Source organism: Syngnathoides biaculeatus, chromosome 11 (assembly GCF_019802595.1).
Source record: "Syngnathoides biaculeatus isolate LvHL_M chromosome 11, ASM1980259v1, whole genome shotgun sequence".
NCBI classification, from domain to species: domain Eukaryota; kingdom Metazoa; phylum Chordata; class Actinopteri; order Syngnathiformes; family Syngnathidae; genus Syngnathoides; species Syngnathoides biaculeatus.
The window spans coordinates 14,014,470-14,033,589 of NC_084650.1; the positions used below are offsets into that span (position 1 = coordinate 14,014,470).

The 19,120-nt window shown below is 41.0% G+C and overlaps 1 protein-coding gene and 1 non-coding gene across 9 annotated transcripts in view; both read right to left on the reverse strand.

The window, feature by feature from the left end:
- Nucleotides 1-18,488, reverse strand: part of adad1 (adenosine deaminase domain containing 1 (testis-specific)) — a 28,184-nt gene extending 9,696 nt beyond the window's left edge. Inside the window, exons 1-14 of one of the 8 annotated variants that reach the window (XM_061835021.1) lie at nucleotides 18,384-18,488; nucleotides 18,194-18,293; nucleotides 17,598-17,710; nucleotides 17,381-17,509; nucleotides 17,022-17,192; nucleotides 15,908-15,979; nucleotides 15,641-15,766; nucleotides 13,710-14,001; nucleotides 13,563-13,638; nucleotides 12,158-12,314; nucleotides 11,846-12,080; nucleotides 11,494-11,626; nucleotides 10,120-10,209; nucleotides 6,037-6,484 (exon numbers count right to left, since the gene is read on the reverse strand). In XM_061835021.1, the coding sequence (XP_061691005.1) occupies nucleotides 6,395-6,484; nucleotides 10,120-10,209; nucleotides 11,494-11,626; nucleotides 11,846-12,080; nucleotides 12,158-12,314; nucleotides 13,563-13,638; nucleotides 13,710-14,001; nucleotides 15,641-15,766; nucleotides 15,908-15,979; nucleotides 17,022-17,192; nucleotides 17,381-17,509; nucleotides 17,598-17,655 (1,629 nt within the window). In that variant the 5' untranslated portion in view covers nucleotides 17,656-17,710; nucleotides 18,194-18,293; nucleotides 18,384-18,488 and the 3' untranslated portion in view covers nucleotides 6,037-6,394. Of the gene's footprint in view, nucleotides 1-6,034; nucleotides 6,489-10,119; nucleotides 10,210-11,493; nucleotides 11,627-11,845; nucleotides 12,081-12,157; nucleotides 12,315-13,562; nucleotides 13,639-13,709; nucleotides 14,002-15,640; nucleotides 15,767-15,907; nucleotides 15,980-17,021; nucleotides 17,193-17,380; nucleotides 17,510-17,597; nucleotides 17,711-18,097; nucleotides 18,156-18,178 lie in introns of those variants that run through there. The other 7 variants (XR_009797121.1, XM_061835024.1, XM_061835022.1 and 4 more) reach the window with 7 other exon arrangements.
- Nucleotides 5,952-6,024, reverse strand: trnai-gau (transfer RNA isoleucine (anticodon GAU)). Its single transcript has one exon. It is a non-coding gene; the product is annotated as a tRNA-Ile (tRNA).
- Nucleotides 18,489-19,120: the final 632 nt, after the last annotated feature.

Below are 19,120 nucleotides of genomic sequence, written 5' to 3' on the forward strand. Positions count from 1 at the left end.
AAAGTAAAACAGAATATGTGCGCGGAGGAGGAAGAGTGAAGCTCCAGGGAGAAGAGATGGAGAGGGTGCACGACTTCAAATACATGGGGTCAACCATACAGAGCAATGGAGAGTGTGCTAAGGAAGTGAAGAAACGGGTCCAAGCGGGGTGGAACAGTTGGGGGAAGGTGTCTGGTGTTTTATGTGACAGAAGAGTCTTCGCTAGGATGAAGGGCAAAGTTTATAAAACAGTGGTGAGGCCGGCCATGATGTACGCATTCGAGACGGTGGCACTGAAGAGACAACAGGAAGCAGAACTGGAGGTGGCAGAAATGAAGATTTTGTGGTTCTCGCTTGGATAGGATTAGAAATGAGCTCATTAGAGGGAGAGCCAAAGTTGGATGTTTTGGAGACAAGGTTAGAGAGAGCAGACTCCGATGGTTTGCACATGTTCAGAGGCGAGAGAGTGACTAGACTCGGCTAGCGAGAGGAAGACCAAAGATAAGGTTGATGGATGGTGTGAGGGAAGACATGAGGACAGTTGGAGGATGCACGAGATAGGCTTAGATGGAAAAAGATGACACGCTGCGGCGACCCCTAATGGGACAGGCCGAAAGAAAAACAAGACGGAACTTTGAAGATGATAAATGAAAATGATCTTGGAAATTAAAAAAAAAAAAAAAAAAACAAGGCTTCAACACAAAAGGTGATGTCTGCTTTTGTGCTTCAATTCTTCATTTTTATTCGTCATGATAATTGCCACGTTCGATTAGCATAATAGACACTAAACCTCGTAAAAGTTATTCTAGACTTAATTCGGAGCAGGTCCTGGAATTTAAGAACACTGTCCAAGATGTTCGACTACCTAAACATGGACGTTCCAGCGGTCTTTCATGCTTTGTTTTAGTGAGCAGATTGCTCGTCCTTTCATATTTCAAAAATAGGTGGTCCACGTTTTGGTTTAACGGACATTTTTTTTTTTTTTTTTTTGAAAATGTTTGAGGAAAGCCAGGGTTATGTGATGACCCAACGTGAAACTACCGCTAAATGATAGGAAACATTCTGGCCCGGTAACAACATCAGTTTACTCGAAGGTCAATTACGAAAGATCACTGACTATGAGTAGCCCGACCTCAACACATCATCGCCTCGACTTTCACTCGCAAATGGGGGGAATCCCTGCGCTCTTGAGATGAAACACGACACACACACAACCACCTATGCAATCTCTTTTGCGGACAATACATTCATCCTTCATCACTACATGGATCTAATTGTGTAGCTCTAAATAAAACACACTATTATAATGCAAAAGTGATGAAAATCTCCACTCAAAAGATGATCATGATGAACTTGAGTTTGATGCACGGTCGTTTAGCCTTCAAATAAAAACTTTAATACGGCTTACCAGTGACGTAGAATAAAAACTAGACTGCGCACTCTGCATCCAACATTGGTTCCGCCACGGTCAACAGGTTCTGACTTCTGGTAAACAATACAGGCATTATGGAAAACGATGCGATAAATCTATATACTATAGACATGAATATAATCTAAACATTTGCAGCGTACCAAGGAAGGTTTAAAAGATACATTGACACATACATAATGTGTTGTTTTCATGCGACGTCACCCGTTGTGCTGCCTCGGACGGCGGCCGTTTTTTTTTTTTTTAACCCTGAGCTCCGTTACTCATACAGACGCAAAGTGGACGACATTATGTTTCTAACTGTGTTTATCGAAGACGCGATCGACAGCACATTAAGCCCAGACTGACTTACTGTGCCCTTGATCTTTTACTCTATGTGACAGAACTCACGAACGAGGTGCTGTGGGATCGGACACTTGTCTCCTCAAGAGACTTCGTCAATGGTTAGTTCAGTCTTATTTTTTATAGTTAGGTTGTCGTAGCTAACGGAAACTGCCACACCGTGTGCTGAGCTCTGTAACGTCCGTGCACCATTCCTCGTTGATCTTCTTTTCCTTTCGGCTTGTCCCGTTAGGGGTCGCCACGGCGTGTCATATTTTTCCCATCTAAGCCTATCTCGTGCATCCTCCAACTGTCCTCATGTCTTCCCTCACACCATCCATCAACCTTTTCTTTGGTCTTCTTCTCGCTAGTCTAGTCTAGTCACTATCTCACCTCTGAACATGTCCAAACCATCGGAGTCTGCTCTCTCTAACCTTGTCTCCAAAACATCCAACTTTGTCTGTCCCTCTGAAGAGCTCATTTCTAATCCTAACCAACCTGCTCACTCCGAGCGAGAACCTCAACATCTTCATTTCTGCTACCTCCAGTTCTGCTTTCTGTTGTCTCTTCAGTGCCACCGTCTCTAATCCGTACATCATGGCCGGCCTCACCACTGTTTCTGTCACATAAAACACCAGACACCTTCCGTCAAGTGTTCCACCCCACTTGGACCCGTTTCTTCACTTCCTTACCAACTATTCCTTGTTGATATAAAAGCATATTCCACCGCCTTTCGTTTTCCATGTTAGCATATATATATATATATATATATATGGGCACTTACCTGTATGCTAACACGGAAAGCAAAAGGTGGTGGAATATTATTTTTAGTTTTTTCCAAAAAGTAAAACCTGGACATTTCTTCACCACAAGCAAAGCGAAATGTTTATTTGTTTAAAATTTGATGACAATGGCAGAAAGAGAAAAGAATAAACAAATCCAATATTTCAGAAAATTCTCGACTCTTTCAAGTGATTAAATAAAAAAAGCATCTTAACTGTAATGTTGGCCTTCTGAAAAGAGTATCGATTAAGCTTGTTAGCTCGGCGACACGATCAGCACAATGGAGGTTGAAGCCGGGGAGCGTGACTTGTGTACCGGATCGCGAGGCTCTTCGTCGCGAGGCTTTGAAAAGCGTGCCAACTAGCAACTTTGGAAAAAGCAGAGAATTGGCGAGAGTTGTTGAAAAAAAGTCAGAGGAAGGCTCTCTGATGGTTAGCAAGTCCTCTCGTCTGTACTTGAGTCCCGAGACGCCCGTGAAAAACACAAACGGTAACTGGGAGAGTATTCCGGAAGCTGCCACACTGGTAGGCGTTAGGTAGGGAGGTTAAATGGCGGCGCGCAATGCTGTATGGATAATTCAGCAAAAAAATGTGACGTCAGTGAAAACAACCCACAGGGGGTTCAGACCTTCATAATAATGTAATGATATATTTTCCACATTCATAATTCTAATAATTAATTATGAAGGTTAAACTGAAACACACTTACCGGTGGAAAAGTTACTTCTTTGCGACCGCCTGCACGGCTTTGACAGCTGACGGCGCAACAAGAATTAACCATATTGACACCAAAAAAAGAAAAACCCAACGTATTCCGATATTGTGTTTCACAATGTACAATTGTAATGATATTAAAGCATATCAACTTTCACGTGAAATAGTACCCAAAGCAATGTTTTGCGCTGACCGGAAGTTGAAGCCGAATTACCACATGAAAGGGGTCTGTGCGCAGTCTAGTTTTTAATTCTACGTCATTGGGTCCTACCTTGTTTACTGAACATGTATTTTCTTTATTATCTAATATGAATAGTTTAGTAAGAGCACAACTTTTTCCCCCCTTGTTTCATAACAATGGCTGTCACAATCTAATCTTTTTCGAATAGAACTATTTCATGGAGTACTCGTCCCTTTTTTTTTTTTTTAAACAACTGGCATGCCTTTTATTCTCATTTAACCCTAGAGAACCCACGGGGGTCAAAATTTTAAAAGAGGGTTTGGATGTCTTGGATTCTTTAGGGTTAAACTGCACATGTTGTTACCACGTGTACGACATGAACTTAGTAGAGAAATTGAGACAACAACATCCTCCTTTGCCATTAGGTTACCACTCGCGATTAGCATTAGCATGCTAGCAATGGCCATTTTAGGTTGGAAAAGGAGAAACAAAGGCGAACTACTATTCAACTCGCTCATATATCATGTTATATGTACATTACACACCAAATATTATCTGAAAACTCAATTACAGACGACGACTGTTGTTTTCAGCTGTATATTCATGGCCCAACTCTGCATCCATCTGCAATAAATATCCGTGTGAAACATTGGTCCCGCTGGCCAAACAATGACGTGCGGAAACTCATTTGATATTTTTGGGTCCCCGCAGAGGCAGAAAGTCTGCTTCTACCCATTTTTGAAGGAGATTTTGCCCAGTTATTTTATTTATACATGTCCTAACTATTACTTTACTTTCATGAGATCATGAAATTTTCACTCTCATAGGATTATTACTTTTGTTTTGTATTACTTCATTATCAGAAAGGATGACTATGATTTTTACGACTTAGTTCTTGCAATAGTACATTTTTTTGCTTTATTTTGTCTTAATTTTAGCAAGATTACAACTTTTTGCTTGCATTATCACTACATTCTTCCTCTTCTTTTCCTTTCGGCTTGTCCCATTAGGGGTCGCCACAGCGTGCCATCTTTTTCCATCTAAGCCTAACTCGTGCATCTTTTATATAATTACAAATTTATTCTTGTAAGATAACAACTTTTTAGATTTTATTTTGAGTAGTATTATCACAAAAACTAGTGACTTTTCATTTGTAAAATTGCAACTATTCACACAAGATTTACCCTTGCATTATTTCTATTATACTAGCATGACAATTTGTAACATTAGAACTTTATCATTATTTTACTATTCTATTGGATTATTGCAATTTTATCATTTAAAAATTACGTTTCCCCCCCTCTATTGCCACTTCATCTTCACGAGAATACAATGCTTCTCATGTATTTTTACACCTTGTTCATCATAAAAAAAAAAATAAACAACACTTTTTTCGTGTTATGGCATTATTCTTGTAAAATCACTTTACTTGGATTCTTACGACTTTAATCTAAAATGATTTTTTCCCAATAGCATTTAATTCTAATGACTTTTATCTTGTATTTATATATATATATATATATATATATATATATATATATATATATAGTGTAAAACTTTAATATAATATTCCATATACAATTTCCCCCCTGTATTATTACCCCTCATCTCATAAATTTTTTATTGTATTTTGACTTTCATTTCGTAAGATTCCTTTTGTGGCTAATATTACAAATGTGACTTTTTCTTGTATTATTACTGCTTAATTTTGTTAATTACTTCACATAACTTTGCCATAAAATTACAAATAATTTTTCTTCCATTACAACCACTTTAAATTGACAACTTCTCTTGTATAATAATTTTATTCCCGTGAAATTTCCTTTTTTTTTTATTTTCCTTGCATTTTTACAACTGAATTCTTGTAAATGTACTTTATTGTATTTTGGCTTTCATTTAGTAAGAGTCCTTTTATTGTGACCATTACAAATGTGACTTTTTCTTGGATTATTACTCCTTAATTTTGCTATGACTTCACGTAAACTTTGTCAGAAAATTACAAATTATTTTTCTTGCATTATAACCACTTTATTGACAACTTTGACAACAAAATTACATTTTTCCCCATGAATTTTCCTTGCACTTTTACAACTGAATTCTTGTAAATTTACTTTATTGGATTATGACTTTGATTTAGTAAAATTCCTTTTATTGTGACTAATATTACAAATGTGACTTTTTCTTGTACTATTACTGCTTCGTTTTGTTAATTACTTCATGTAAACTTTGTCATCAAATTACAAATTATTGTTCTTGCATTACAACCACTTTAATTGACAACTTCTCTTGTATAATTACCTTTATTTCTGTGAGATTTCCTTTTTTTTTTTCTCAATTTCCCTTGCATGTTTACAACTGAATTCTTGTAATCATTGTAAGATTACCACTTTTTTTTTTCTTTTATTATAACATTAAAGTAAGTAAGTTTCTTTCGGCTTGTCCCTTTCGGGGTCGCCACAGCGTGTCATCTCAGATGAACGCACATATGTTTGGCACAATTTTTACGCCGGATGCCCTTCCTGACGCAACCCTTTTCAGGGAGTGGAGGCCCCAGTGGGATACGAACCCACAACCTCTGGTTTATCAAACCAGTGCTCTAACCACTGAGCTACAGGGCCTCTTCTTTTATTATAACATTATTCTCATAAAATTACAATTGATCTTGAAAATATTTCTCCCCACCAGATTATTCCAACCCTACTTTCATTTTCCTGAATCACCGAGTGGTGCTCATGATTAATAAGAAAAAATGTTTGTGCGCCACAAACTAGGGACAACCAACCTACTTTCACATGAGCTTGCAAGTGGCCACATGGGGGATTTTTTTCCTTGTACAAGAAGCATGATGACAAAAAATCCCAAGAGTATAGGAAAAAAAAAAAATTCTGTATGCACTAACCTGCTACCTATGCAGCCCACTCTTTTCCAGCCCCGCAGATATATAAGTTCAACTCAAGCCAAGAAGGGGTCAGGTCACAACACGCCAGCCTACAGCAATCCCTCAAAGCCACCATGGAGAACATCCTGACGATTTTCTTTTGGATTTGCGTCGTCTCCATCAACCTCCGGGCGAACTCTCTGCCTTTAGAAGACGCCAAGATTTACTTTATGCGGAAACACGTCAAATGTGTGAGTCTTCAATCCCGTGTGCGCTTCAGACTACATTTTTCCGTATCTTGTTTTGACATTTATTTCTATCCACGCAGCCTTCAAACTCAACATTCCGCGCTCCCCAAAATGTGAAGGTAAGGTTATACCATTTGGATGGATTCTTGGAAACAATGCATTATTGTAACGCATATGCATATTTATATCTATGATGCTGGAAGAGATATTAAGGTCACGGTGGGTTCCCCCCATGCATCAAAGTCGCTAATTTAGCGTAGCTTTCTCCAAACCGCACTCGAGGTCTTGTAGTACAGGAAGTGAGCACGGCGGTTGTTGGCGCCCCATGCCAAAAGGAAGCTTAAAAATCATAATTCTCACTCTCTCTCTCTCATACACGTTCACAGAGGCAATGCATATCGACAGCGCTGGAGTGCTGTGTGCAAGAACTCGACGGGGGAGTCCGAAAGCAGTGCGACGACCCGCATAAATACGTCGACGACGCCGTAGAGTTCATGAACATTACTGCGAACGAGTGGAAGGAGAATCATGTAAGTATTGCATAATTGTTATTACACGCAAAAAAAAAAAAGGCCCGTGCTGAAATGTGCTCGTTTCCCCTCTCTGATAGCCGCTGACCAATTCCAGCCAATGTGCCTGCCAACGCTGGCCTAAAATGGGTATGAACGACTTTCTCGACAAAATGGAGTCGCTCCTTTGGCTTCTGAACAACGTGGCCTCCCCGTAAAAGTCACCGGCGCGGTTGACACTCGAGAGCTCGCAAAGTGGCCCGTTTTGTTTACGAGGGTCCGAAATGGTGTGACTTTGAATTTTTACGGCTGGATTTTTATTTAGTTTACACTGCTCTGTTTGTGTCCACATTACTGCACTGACATGTTGAATGTTTTTACCGATTTATTTCAAATTAAGGGCGAAACGAGAGTCCCTTTTACACTTATTGTATAAAGTATAAAAGTCTTAAAAAGTAGACAAGTCTGTAAAAAGAGCTCTATTTATATATTTATTATTTATGACTCCTGTTGGTTGTGTGTGCCAGTACCTGTAACTTAATAAATATAATCTCAAAAAGAACCCGTGTCGCTGTTTTTCAAACAGAGTTTTGCACCGACGCGCAGAGGGCTGCAAATATTTTTCATGCACTCGGGCAGCTGCGAAATCAATGTGGGAGAAGGGCTGACGTGTCGTTGCCCCCCTCCGTAGGAGGGTGAACGGCGTCGACGTCGAAGAGTCTATCCACTCGTCAGGCTGCCCACCAGAGCAAAAGTGGAAAATGCAGTCATAATGAAGTCGGCGTCAAGTCATTGCGGGATTCGATACATTTTCACGGTTGCCTATGTTGGTCTAAAACTTTTATGGTCTCATAAAGGGAGCCGTGTAATTTTTTTTAAAAAAGATAACTTGAAGAATGCTTGAAAAAAAAGTCAAATAAATCCTCCTGCAGATGCTGCTAGCTCTGAGGTCAAATCTTTCATGTGTTTGTTATGTAAACACACAAAAACAAAAAAGAAAAAAAAAAAACTTACATCCTGTTTGTCTGCAAACCTACTAGTAGCACCCCTCCATGTAGACCAAACATTAATATTTCAATGCAGGTGTTAGCAGTGAAAGGAGTGGAAGGCAGGAAAAAAATTGCATTTTATGTATATGTATTTTTTTTTTTCCAGATCAGACCCTGAATTGTAAATGTGCTTCGATGGTCTTACGTGTCATTAATGTGAAAGTGGAAGTTTTATATACGTGTACACAAAGTTGTTTTTCTGAAATTAAACAACAAAGTACATATTTTGCGAAGAGTGTCATAAACGAGCCTGAATTCTGAATTTTGACGCAATGATTATCAGAATACAGTGGTCATGAGACCAGACATAATACTTTCTATATACGGTACATTTTTTTTTAACTTGTTCATAGTGTAAATGGTATAATTTATACTATAGATAAGCCATTACCATCAATCCAAAATTTATTCAGTCCAAACTGATGTATGATGATTATTGATGGAGTACCTGTAAGTTTGGATCAAATTAATATAATTATAATTTATAGAGGGGGGAAAAAAAAAGTAAAATTGGAGGTGTACATACAATAAAATATATTGATCCCCGAAGACGTTTGTATATTTCCTCCCGTGAGCTGTGAAATCAGAAAACTCACCGTTTGACGAGCCTGAGAAAAGTTTATGTTTCATACTAACAAACAGGAAACTTGAGCGTGTTTCCTGCGTGCTTGCGCAATAACACAAACAAAACAAATCACAGACTTCAGATGAAGTGGTCACGCACTAAGACGGGCTTTGTTTTGCTTTGAATGAATGAAGCAAACTGAAGACTTTTTTAAAGACTTGCCCCACGTTTGAAGGCCGAGTAAAAACCCACCCAAAGATGTCTTGGAAATTTGACCACCAACCTGCAAGCGGACATTGCTCCATGTCCACCAAACGGTTAACTTTGCGTAACGCACTGCGATCGAACGAGGCTTGCCACCGTTTTAGCTCGCTAACCAGTTACCTTCCTAGCTTGCGCAGATAACAAACAGTTATCTTTCTGGTGAATCTGGTGGCATATCTGGTCTATGTATTTTTACGGGTGGCACATGGTATAAAATATTTGGAACAATTGACCAAGTTCACCTGAAAACTCTATGGATGTCTTAAAGAATAGTAAGCACCATATTTTCCACACTACAAAACCTTTAATTTTCTCAAAAGCCGACGGTGCGCGTTATAATCCGGTGCGCCTTATATATGGGTCAATATCGAGCCTTTACTGCAGCTCCATCTAATGGATGCATAACGTAACCCCGGCCTCTACTGTAGCCTCTATTCTATGCGCCTTATAATGCGGTGCGCCTTATAGTACAAAAAATACGGTACTGCAATTCAAGAACCAGTTTACTATGATTCCATCCATCCATTTTATCCTCACAAGGGTCGCGGAGAGTGCTGGAGCCTATCGGGCAGGAGGTGGAGCACACCCTGAACTGGTTGCCAGCCAATCGCAGGGCACATAGAGACAAACAGTCGCACTCACAATCACACCTAGGGGGCAATTTAGAGTGTTACTATGATTCCTTATCACGTTATTCTGATTTGTTCTGGTTAACTTCGCCCACCACTTGAAACAAAATTAGTTCTGATTGGATCTTGTCTCTGGCAAGCATTTACGTCTTCTTTTTAGGAATTGACAAAATATGTCAATACACATCATCATCAACTTGGGCCCCGGAAATAAATTATGTCGTCATCATCTCGTCAGAAAAAAAAGTTGTTGACTAAGATGTAAGATTTCCAACCACAAAATTAGCATTGTTCTCCACAATTTTCGGCATATATAAATATTTATGTTGCAATGCAATGATACATGTAACCTTAAACTCCCACGCAAACTGTTTCACAAGCGTTAACATTTTCACACTAACTTAAGACACTTTGCTTGCTCATGTGCAAATTTAATACAAAAGGCAACGAAAAACGTACAGGTACCTTAACAATGAGAAACAAAATGTGGCATGATTCTTATTTGAACCATTTTCCTTTCTTTTTTTTTTTTTTTTTTTAAAAAAAGCTAATTGGTAAAGTCATTGTTGACCTTGAGTTTGTCTGGCCAGGAACCGAAGCCTTGCTCCCTCAGGTACACCCTCAGCACATTTTTGGCCTCCTGGTACGGCTTCGCCGCCCTCTTCATGGACAAAAAAACAAAAACAAAAAACAAAACATAATATAATTATTATCATGAGACTATAATTACTTCAGTAAAATATTAAAGGTAAACGTTGTCGTGCTGAGCATTTTAGTGATCTATCCTGAGCACCCTTCTACCATTATATTCACTCTCTCGCCTCTGGACATGTCCAAACCAAAGTCTGGACCCTCGAACCTTGTCTCTAAAACATCAAACTTTGGCTGTCCCTCTAATGAGCTCATTTCGTATCCTATCCAACCTGTTCACACCAAGCGAGAACCTCAGCATCTTCACTTCTGCCACCTCCAGTTCTGCTTCCTGTTGTCTCTTCAGTGCCACCGTCTCGAATGCGTACATCATGGCCGGACTGTTTTATAAACTTTTCCCTTCATCCTCGCGGAGATTCTTCTGTCACATAACACACCAGACACCTTCCGCCAACTGTTCCATCCCGCTTGTACCTGTTTCTTCACTTCCTTACCACACTCACTATGACTCTGTATTGTTGACTCCAAGTATTTGAAGTCGTCCACCCTCGCCATCTCTTCTCCCTGGAGCTTCACTCTTCCTCCTCCGCACATATATTCTGTTTTACTTCGGCTAATCTTCATTCCTCTCCTTTCCAGTCCGTTCCTCCATCTTTTTAATTGTTCCTCCACCTGCTCCCTAGTTTCATTGCAGATCACAATATCATCTGCGAACATCCTGGTCCAAGGGAATTCCAGTCTAACCACATCTGTCAGCCTATCCATTACTACCTCAAACAGGAAGGGGCTCAGCGCGGATCCCTGATGCAGTCCCACCTCCACCTTAAATTCTTCAGACACACCTATGGTACATCTTCTGCTGCCCTCATACATGCCCTGTACTATTCTAACATATTTCTACCCCACACCAGACTTGCGCATGCAGTACTATAGTTACTCTCTTGGTACTCTGTTATAGGGTCTACAAAGACACAATGTAGCTCCTTCTGACCTTCTCTGTACTTTTCCAAGAGCATCCTCAAGGCAAATAATGCACCTGTGGTACTCTTTCTAGGCATGAAACCATACAGTTGCTCGCAGATACTTACTTGTGTCCTGAGTCTAGCCTCTACTACTCTTTCCCATAACTTCATTGTGTACCTCATCATCTTTCTTCCTCAATAGTTTCCACAGCTCTGAACATCACCTTTGTTCTTAAAAATGTACCCATACAAAGCTTAAATGTGAACTAAATCATGTCAACACAGTAATAGATGTGTACAATGAAAACAAGAGAAGGGCTCTTCAGGATTACCTTGGCCTCTCTGTAGGAACTTGCGGCAAGCAGGTCCTGCCTCTGGGCCTCTTTGGCCACCAACCTGAAGCGGTGGAGCATCGCTGCCTTGCACAGGCGGCTCGCCAAAGCAGGTCCGCTCTTGAAGGGAGACCTTTCAAATATGATAAGCTAATTGGGAACAAAGCAGCACAAAAATACTGGACAGGCAAGTTTCTAAAGGTGGAAGAAAAGTTTAAATTGTCCTTAGATGAGAATATCAGTGTATCTAGTATAATCAACAGGGAGAGCCACCAGCTCCCCTACGAACCAAATGAGGATAAGCCTTTTTCAAAATGAAAAAAAGTAGAGAAAAAGTGAATGACCCACTTACTCTTGTATGGTCTTGCCAGTCAGACCGTCCACCACCTCGATGGAGCAGTCACCTTCGCTCCAGTTGAAACCGTACGTCACCGGGCTGTTTTTGGGACTGCCGTCAGCCACAGAGGGCACTGTTCTGATTTGAGGCCTAATCATGCAGTAGAACATGGGCAGCTGTGCGGTGATGCCCTCCGTCCGTTGGTTCACCGTCACCTCCATGCCGCGTGCGTCTCCCCCGCCTAAGTCACCTGGAGTGGTTTGTTAAATGCAATAATTGATGATGACAATCCAGGAATGAAACGCGTTCAATGGAGCGTCCACTTACCCACGAGGATGGTATCAACATAGAGGGGTTCTATGAAGTGGCTCAGCAAGGCTCCCTGGTAGCCCAGCACCTGCCACTGGGTGATTTTGTCCGCGGCCGACACAGTGACCATGTTGGTGCTGCGGTGCTCGAGGGCAGTGGAGAAAAGCGAGAACATCTTGAAGGAAGCGTGTCAGGAGAAGAGAAGAAAGAGAATACAGGTATTTGTTTTTCAGTTCAGTTTGACAATACAGTCGTGTCTTGAAATAAAAGTGACTTGACGTACAAGTTTTTCGAGATACAAGCGGTCATTCCATTGATTTTGTAATTTGAATTATGAGCGCTGTATGGGTAGAGAACTCGATTCAATTCCCAACAAGCGGTAGTTAGACATATACTGAAGAGTTCTTCAAAGAAAAATAAAACTGCCACTCCCAGACTGAAGTTTACTGTCAAACTAACAGAAAACAGAAGTACACATATACATGACTCGAGACAAGAGTTTTCCATTACGAGGCACTGCTATGAATTTAACTTGTATCTATGGCACCGCTGCATTTGGAATTATTTGTTGAAGAATGCAAACTGTCGCCATGCTTAAAAATGAATATCCTGGACAGGAAATCTTTTTAGAGGGAACATATTCCAGAAACATTACTTTCAATAGCTTGTACAATGCAACCATCAAGTCAGAAATTATTCGGCAGGTAAATCTGTCAAAATGTGTTACATAACATTCATCCATCCATTTTCTTTGTCGCTTATCCAGAAATAGTTTAATGGTAGCGCTGAAGCTCGTGCTAACAGGCCAGGTTAAAATAAAACTTACCGGTAAATATCACTGAGACAATCCAGAAACGTGCTAGCTCAGCGCTAACGCCAGCGCAGCACTAACAGGGCTTGTAAAAGTTACTTCCTCGCCACATATGTTCCACCGGACTCATTCTAACCTTTTCCGCTCGAGCGTCCCCTTGCGGCCGTTAGAAAAAAAAATATGCAAAAATTAGCCGCGTCACCGCATAAACTGCAGGGCTGAAAGCGTGTGAAAAAAGGTCACGGTTTGTAGGCCGGAAATTACGGTAATCAAATAAGCATTAGCTAACCGATACACACACATACAGTACTTGATTGCTCGGTCAAGCTGTTGACACCGTGGCATTGATTGTGTATTTTGTGTTGTTCGTGCATCACATACAATGTGGTGAACAAAGAGCTGCCTTTATAGGTTGGAGTATACATTGGCTGACTAGCACGGGACAGGCTAATTTAAGCGAGGAGGGCAGACCTGAGGTTGAAATCCACACCCTTTGAGCTGAGAGGCAGAAGTGCCAACCAATAACTCGCTATGAACCTGCAAATAATATTTTCAAGATGAAAATATTGACGGGAAAAAAAAAAAAAAAAAAAAAAAAAAATGGTACAACACCTTGCCCTCTACTGACACGCGCAGGCTCATCTCACTGTTCATCTGCCATGCCGAGATTGAAAGCGGGTTTAGGGACCTGCAAATACATTAAATGCAAAACACGCTACAACTCGTGTTCAGAACCACAACTCTTCAGTGAGCGCTTACAGTGTGGAGGTCATCTGAGCGGCGCCCTGGGGCACCTGGTTGACGTAGAGGTGCAGTGTGGTGCCAGTCTTGAAGCTGAGGAGGTCGTTGCCGTTGCGCTGGAAGACGGACTTCTCGACCAGTTGCGTGGTTTGGCTGAAGAACATCAGCAGGTGCTGGTAGAGGAATCTCATGAGGGACCTCCTGGCAGTGACCACCGCGTGAGAGTCGTGCACAATGCGTCCATTTGTTGGCGTGCCGTCGTCGGTGCAGTAGTTGCCGGTGCCGATGGCTACCACGTCATACTTAGTGGCTGCAGAATACAAATAAACATATTTAAGAGAGCACTGTATAATCTCCAACATTTGTTTGCGGACAAAACAATCCTATTTCCTCAAATTGTTAGAGTGCAACCTCTAAATAATCACTGGGTCATTCATTAATTTTAAACAAATACCGTAATTCCTGGCCTACAGAGCGCAACTGGTTGTAAGCCTCGCCCAGTACATTTGGAAAGGAAATACCATTTGGTACACACGTGTCGCAGCTGCGTAAAGGCCGCAAACGGCCACATTGAAACACGAGATAATTACAAAGAAAAACGGTACACAGAGAGTTTAATGCTAACGCTAGCGCCGCGCTAACAGGGCCAGTTAAAAAAAAACATACTGGTAAAAATCACCGAGACACAGTAGTAACACGCTAGCGCAGCGCTAACAGGGCCAGACCGGTAAAAGTGACTTCCTCGACACATTTATTCCACTATTCTCACTCTGACCTTTTCCGCTACAGCGCACCCTTGTGGCCGTTAGAAAAAAAAAATTCACAAATTAGCCGCATCACCGCATAAACCGCAGGGTTGAAAGCATGTGAAAAAAAAGTTGCGGTTTATAGGCCGGAAATTACCGTACTACAGTACTCCATGTAGCTCCTTTTTCTCCCCTCGGGGAATAAAAAATGGCAAATGACTAATACCAGCAATGCACAAAAATCCACATGTATTTTAAGATATATTTAACCGCATAAAATATACATTTAAAAATAAAATTAAAAAAAATAAATCATTCAGTCTAAATACAATGCATAGACAAGGAAAAAATATTTTTATCTAACCAGCCTCATGATTCAAATAGTCTATTTTTCAGGTAAAATAAAAAAAAAAAAAAATCAAAATGTTAATGTAAAATTTGATTTCCACAAGAATAATAAATTTAATTGAAGCACCAACCCTCATTAAACACTTTATGCGTAATACAGATGCAATGACAATGGTTGAAGTTGTTTTTTTTTTTTTTATATATTTTGTTCTAGCTCTTAACACAGTAGACCACAGGTGTCAAACTCAAGGCCCAGGGGCCAGATCCGGCCCGCCACATAATTTTATGTGGCCCACGGTGGCAAACCATATGTTAACTTCCACGACTCTTCCTCAGATCTGTTCCAAAATTTCAATTTTCATGTATAAATATGATGAGGTGATTAAAGATTGTATGGTTTCATAGTCATAACGGCCCTCCGAGGTAAACAGTAACCACAACATGGCCCGTGACCAAAATGACTATATAAGTCCCTACTTCAGTTCCTGCCATTTTGGTAATTTGCAGGTGAATAAATATATTTTATTTATCATGAAATAAGCATTGGACTAAACTCCATTTGAGGGTGCGCGAACTGGCTCCCAGAGTAGCTGTTTTGCGATATACATATTTCCTTCTTAAGAATCTTAATACGCTTGAGGTTATGGGATAACCGCACAAACACCATAGGTTTTTCTCTTTACACACATATAGTTTGCTGTACGAGTCAGTATTTTTCTTTTAATTGAGCTTAGGTGGGAAAACAGTTATTAAACCTATTAAACCAAATATATGAGTGATATAAACATAACGAAAGTGTCACTAGAAATGTATCTGCATCACGTTGTGTGTGTTAAAGGGGGCAGCGATTCTCACAAGTCTGCATGACGAACGCCGCGACGGAAGTGTTGCTGGCGGAGAACTGCGGGTGGCTGTCCATCAAACTGGTGAGGTGATCCCTGACGGCGTTCGGTATCTGGAGGTTAGCGGGACGCTTCCTCTCTGATGAGTAACGTGAACAAAAGTACTGCTTACTGATTTAGTCAAGGAATCGTAATACTATCTATGTGGCCAACAGGACGGGCGGCAAGTCAGAAATATCAGTGAAAAAAGGAAATGAGACTCATTAAAAGGTTGGACTACCACGAAGAAGCCCCAAGGATTGGATCTCCGAATGGGCAGACTCTTCTTTGACCAGTTGAAATGGTGGGACCGCTGAAAAAGAAGGAACAAGGAAATACTTGCATAAAAGGCAACTGCTTTGAAAACTGCGATGAAAACTAAAATGAAGGAACTGTAACTGCGTACCACAACATTTGTTTACACTTCAAATTATACAATTTTCAGTCAAGACCCACAGCTCATCCCCATAGGTGAGGGTAGGAACGTAGATTGACTGGTAAATTGAGAGCTTGGCTTTTCGACTTAGCTCCCTCTTTACCGCAACGGACCGATACAAAGTCTGCATCGCTGCACCGATCTGTCTGTCGATCTCCCGCTCCGTTCTTCCCTCAGTCGTGAACAAGACCCCAAGATACTTGAACTCCTCCACTTAGGGCAGAATCTCATCCCCGACCCGGAGAGAGCATGCCACCCTTTTTTGACCGAGGACCATAGTCTCGGATTTGGAGGTGCTGATTCTCATCCCAGCCGCTTCACACTCGGCTGCGAATCGCTCCAGTGAGCTCCAGCCCCCGTGGGTCTAGACCGAAAGAACAAGATCCCGGATACAAGCGTCCGAAATGAGTTCATAGCTCATAGTGTCCGGGCGCTCCCTTAGAGATAGGGTGAGAAGCTCGGTCATCCGCGAGGGGCTCAGTGTCGAGCCGCTACTCCTCTTCTTTGAGAGGAGCCAGATGAGGTGGCTTGGGCATCTGATTCGGATGCCTCCCGGACGCCTCCCTGGTGAGGTGTTCCGAAAAGAGACCCCGAGGACAACCCATGACACGCTGAAGAGACTATGTCTCTCGGCTGGCTTGGGAGCGCCTCGGGATCCCTCCGGAAGAGCTGGAAGAAGTGGCTGGGGAAAGGGAAGTCTGGGCATTCCTGCTGAAGCTACTTCCCCCGCGACCCGACCCGGAACAGCGGTAGCTAGTGGATGGTAGCTAAAGGATGGATGGATGGATTATACAATTTTTGGGGTTGTTCTGGACATTCCACTGTACATGATTTTTTCAGGGTTTCACAAATCTTGTAACTTCTGCCGAGCAACCAATCTCAAGTCGGATATTTTTTTGTTCCGATCTACTACACTGACCTGACACTTTAGGAGAGTCAGCCTTCTCTATGTCCAATTTGGGCAGCAGGTCCTTCAGCGCCAGTTCAGCTGCTTTGAGCCGGGCTGCCTTCTTGGTCGTCCCCATCCCGGTCTTGTATTGGATGCCGTCGACAAGCACGCAAAAGGCAAAATACAATCCACTTGTTTTGGCTGAAGAGTCAGAATGAAAAATAATACTTCAGTGACGCAATTTCAAAAAAAATGGTTTCCACTCAAGTGACACAGTTGTGATGTGTACAGAAAATTAGTGTAAATTGATAAATTCAATTCACATATTCAGATTGGACTAGATGTTTTTAAAATGTGCGAAGAAGTCCAATATATGCTATCGTCTTTACGTGTGGTCACGGTCTCCTTGATTTCCAGATGAAACTGCAGCGTCTGTGCCAGCTGATGCAGCAAGGTCACAGCATGGGTCTGACCGCTTCGATACCGATTTATCAGCTCTTCTGGACCAAGTTGAGGCTCTTTCGATGTTGTTGTAGGTGTGGGGGGCAGAAAACAGTTTGTTTTTCATTCACTAATTCGATCATAAACCTACTTCGTAGAACTCACCGGATTTGAACTTGCTGCTTTTATAGTGTTTATGCTTTTGTTTGTCAGAGGTGGCCATTTGGGAAAAGCTGGCTCCTTAAAAACTGCAAAATGGCCGTGCAGCTGAAAATATCCTGTAAGTTCAGTTCAAATAATAACATGAAAAGAAGAAACGTTTCACCATTTGATAACACTGATAAAGAGAGATATGTAGTTGTAATATCTATTAACATATAAAAGTAGTAGTCGGCTGTTTAAATGTATTCATCACAGGTTAGCACGTAAATACTTAAGCGAGTCGATGAGCAATCAGCTTCCATGACGTCGAAATACGAGGAGACCTAAATCCCAATTTGCACGGTAAGATTTGATGATGTCATTTGTTAACTAAGTGGACAGCTAAGGAAGAATATTTTCACCGTTTTTCGCTCATACTACTGTTGTGTGCGCTTTAAATTAAAAACGCCACACGGGCTGCTACGAACGTCATTCATCTCTATCGATAAACTCGAAGTCCTTACGAAACGTTATTTCCACACGTTCACGCCATTTCAATCTTCCGACTTGCGTCGTAAATTGTTTCTATATTGGTGTATACTTGCCAAATTGCAGCTCACCTGTCTAGCAGTGGTGAAAATGTTGGCACGTCTCGGCTCAACAGCTCGTTGCTTTCCTCCTTTACCAGAGACTAAACGCACCTTGGTCACCGTCTAATTGCTGAAATTTTGTTCGAAGACGTCATGCATTTTTATTTTTAAATGTTGGACTCTTGGACGACATTTTCCTAAATAAAAGTCTTCCGATTACCTCTTCAATTGTCTCCCAGATTTAATCACTGGGAAAAATAGTGGCATCTAAACGCTCGACTGTGAGCCGGAAGAAGTTGAACAAAGCAAGCAATTTTAAAAATACTTTTGTATTTCGTTTATTTTGTTTGTATATTATCTCCTATTAGACTGTCAATATAATTTCTAGATTAACATGATTATTATTTGTTCATTGGTATATTAAATAGAAATTTGTTTATACAGTTATTCTATCTCAGAGAGGCCTCTCATAGTAAGATAAAATAAGTCACAAACATGTTAGTGTAGAGTAAAACTTGTGAAAAATAATTAATAATATAAGTGCATATATTCTAGGGACGATATAGTAAAATTTATCAAAAATATTTAATAATATAAGTGAATTTACTCCAGGGATGGTTACCTAGTGAAGACCCACAGGCTCTGGGCTGTCTTTCCTTCAAAATATACATATTTAATGTTTAAATTTCAATATGTAAACTGAAACGTAAATAGCCCGCAGTTGTGAGTGTGAATGATTGTTTGTCTGTACTCTATGTGACCTGCAATGAGCAACTGACTAGTTGCGGGCATATGCGCCTCTCGCCGAAAGTCATCTGAGACCGGCCCCACTCACCAGTGACCCTGATGAGGATAGGCAGTACGGAGAATAGACGGCTATTTGTCTGATTGAAAAGCTCCACGCCATAAATATAAAAACAATAAGTACGGTATTTAGATGGTGCACGCCGTTTGCAG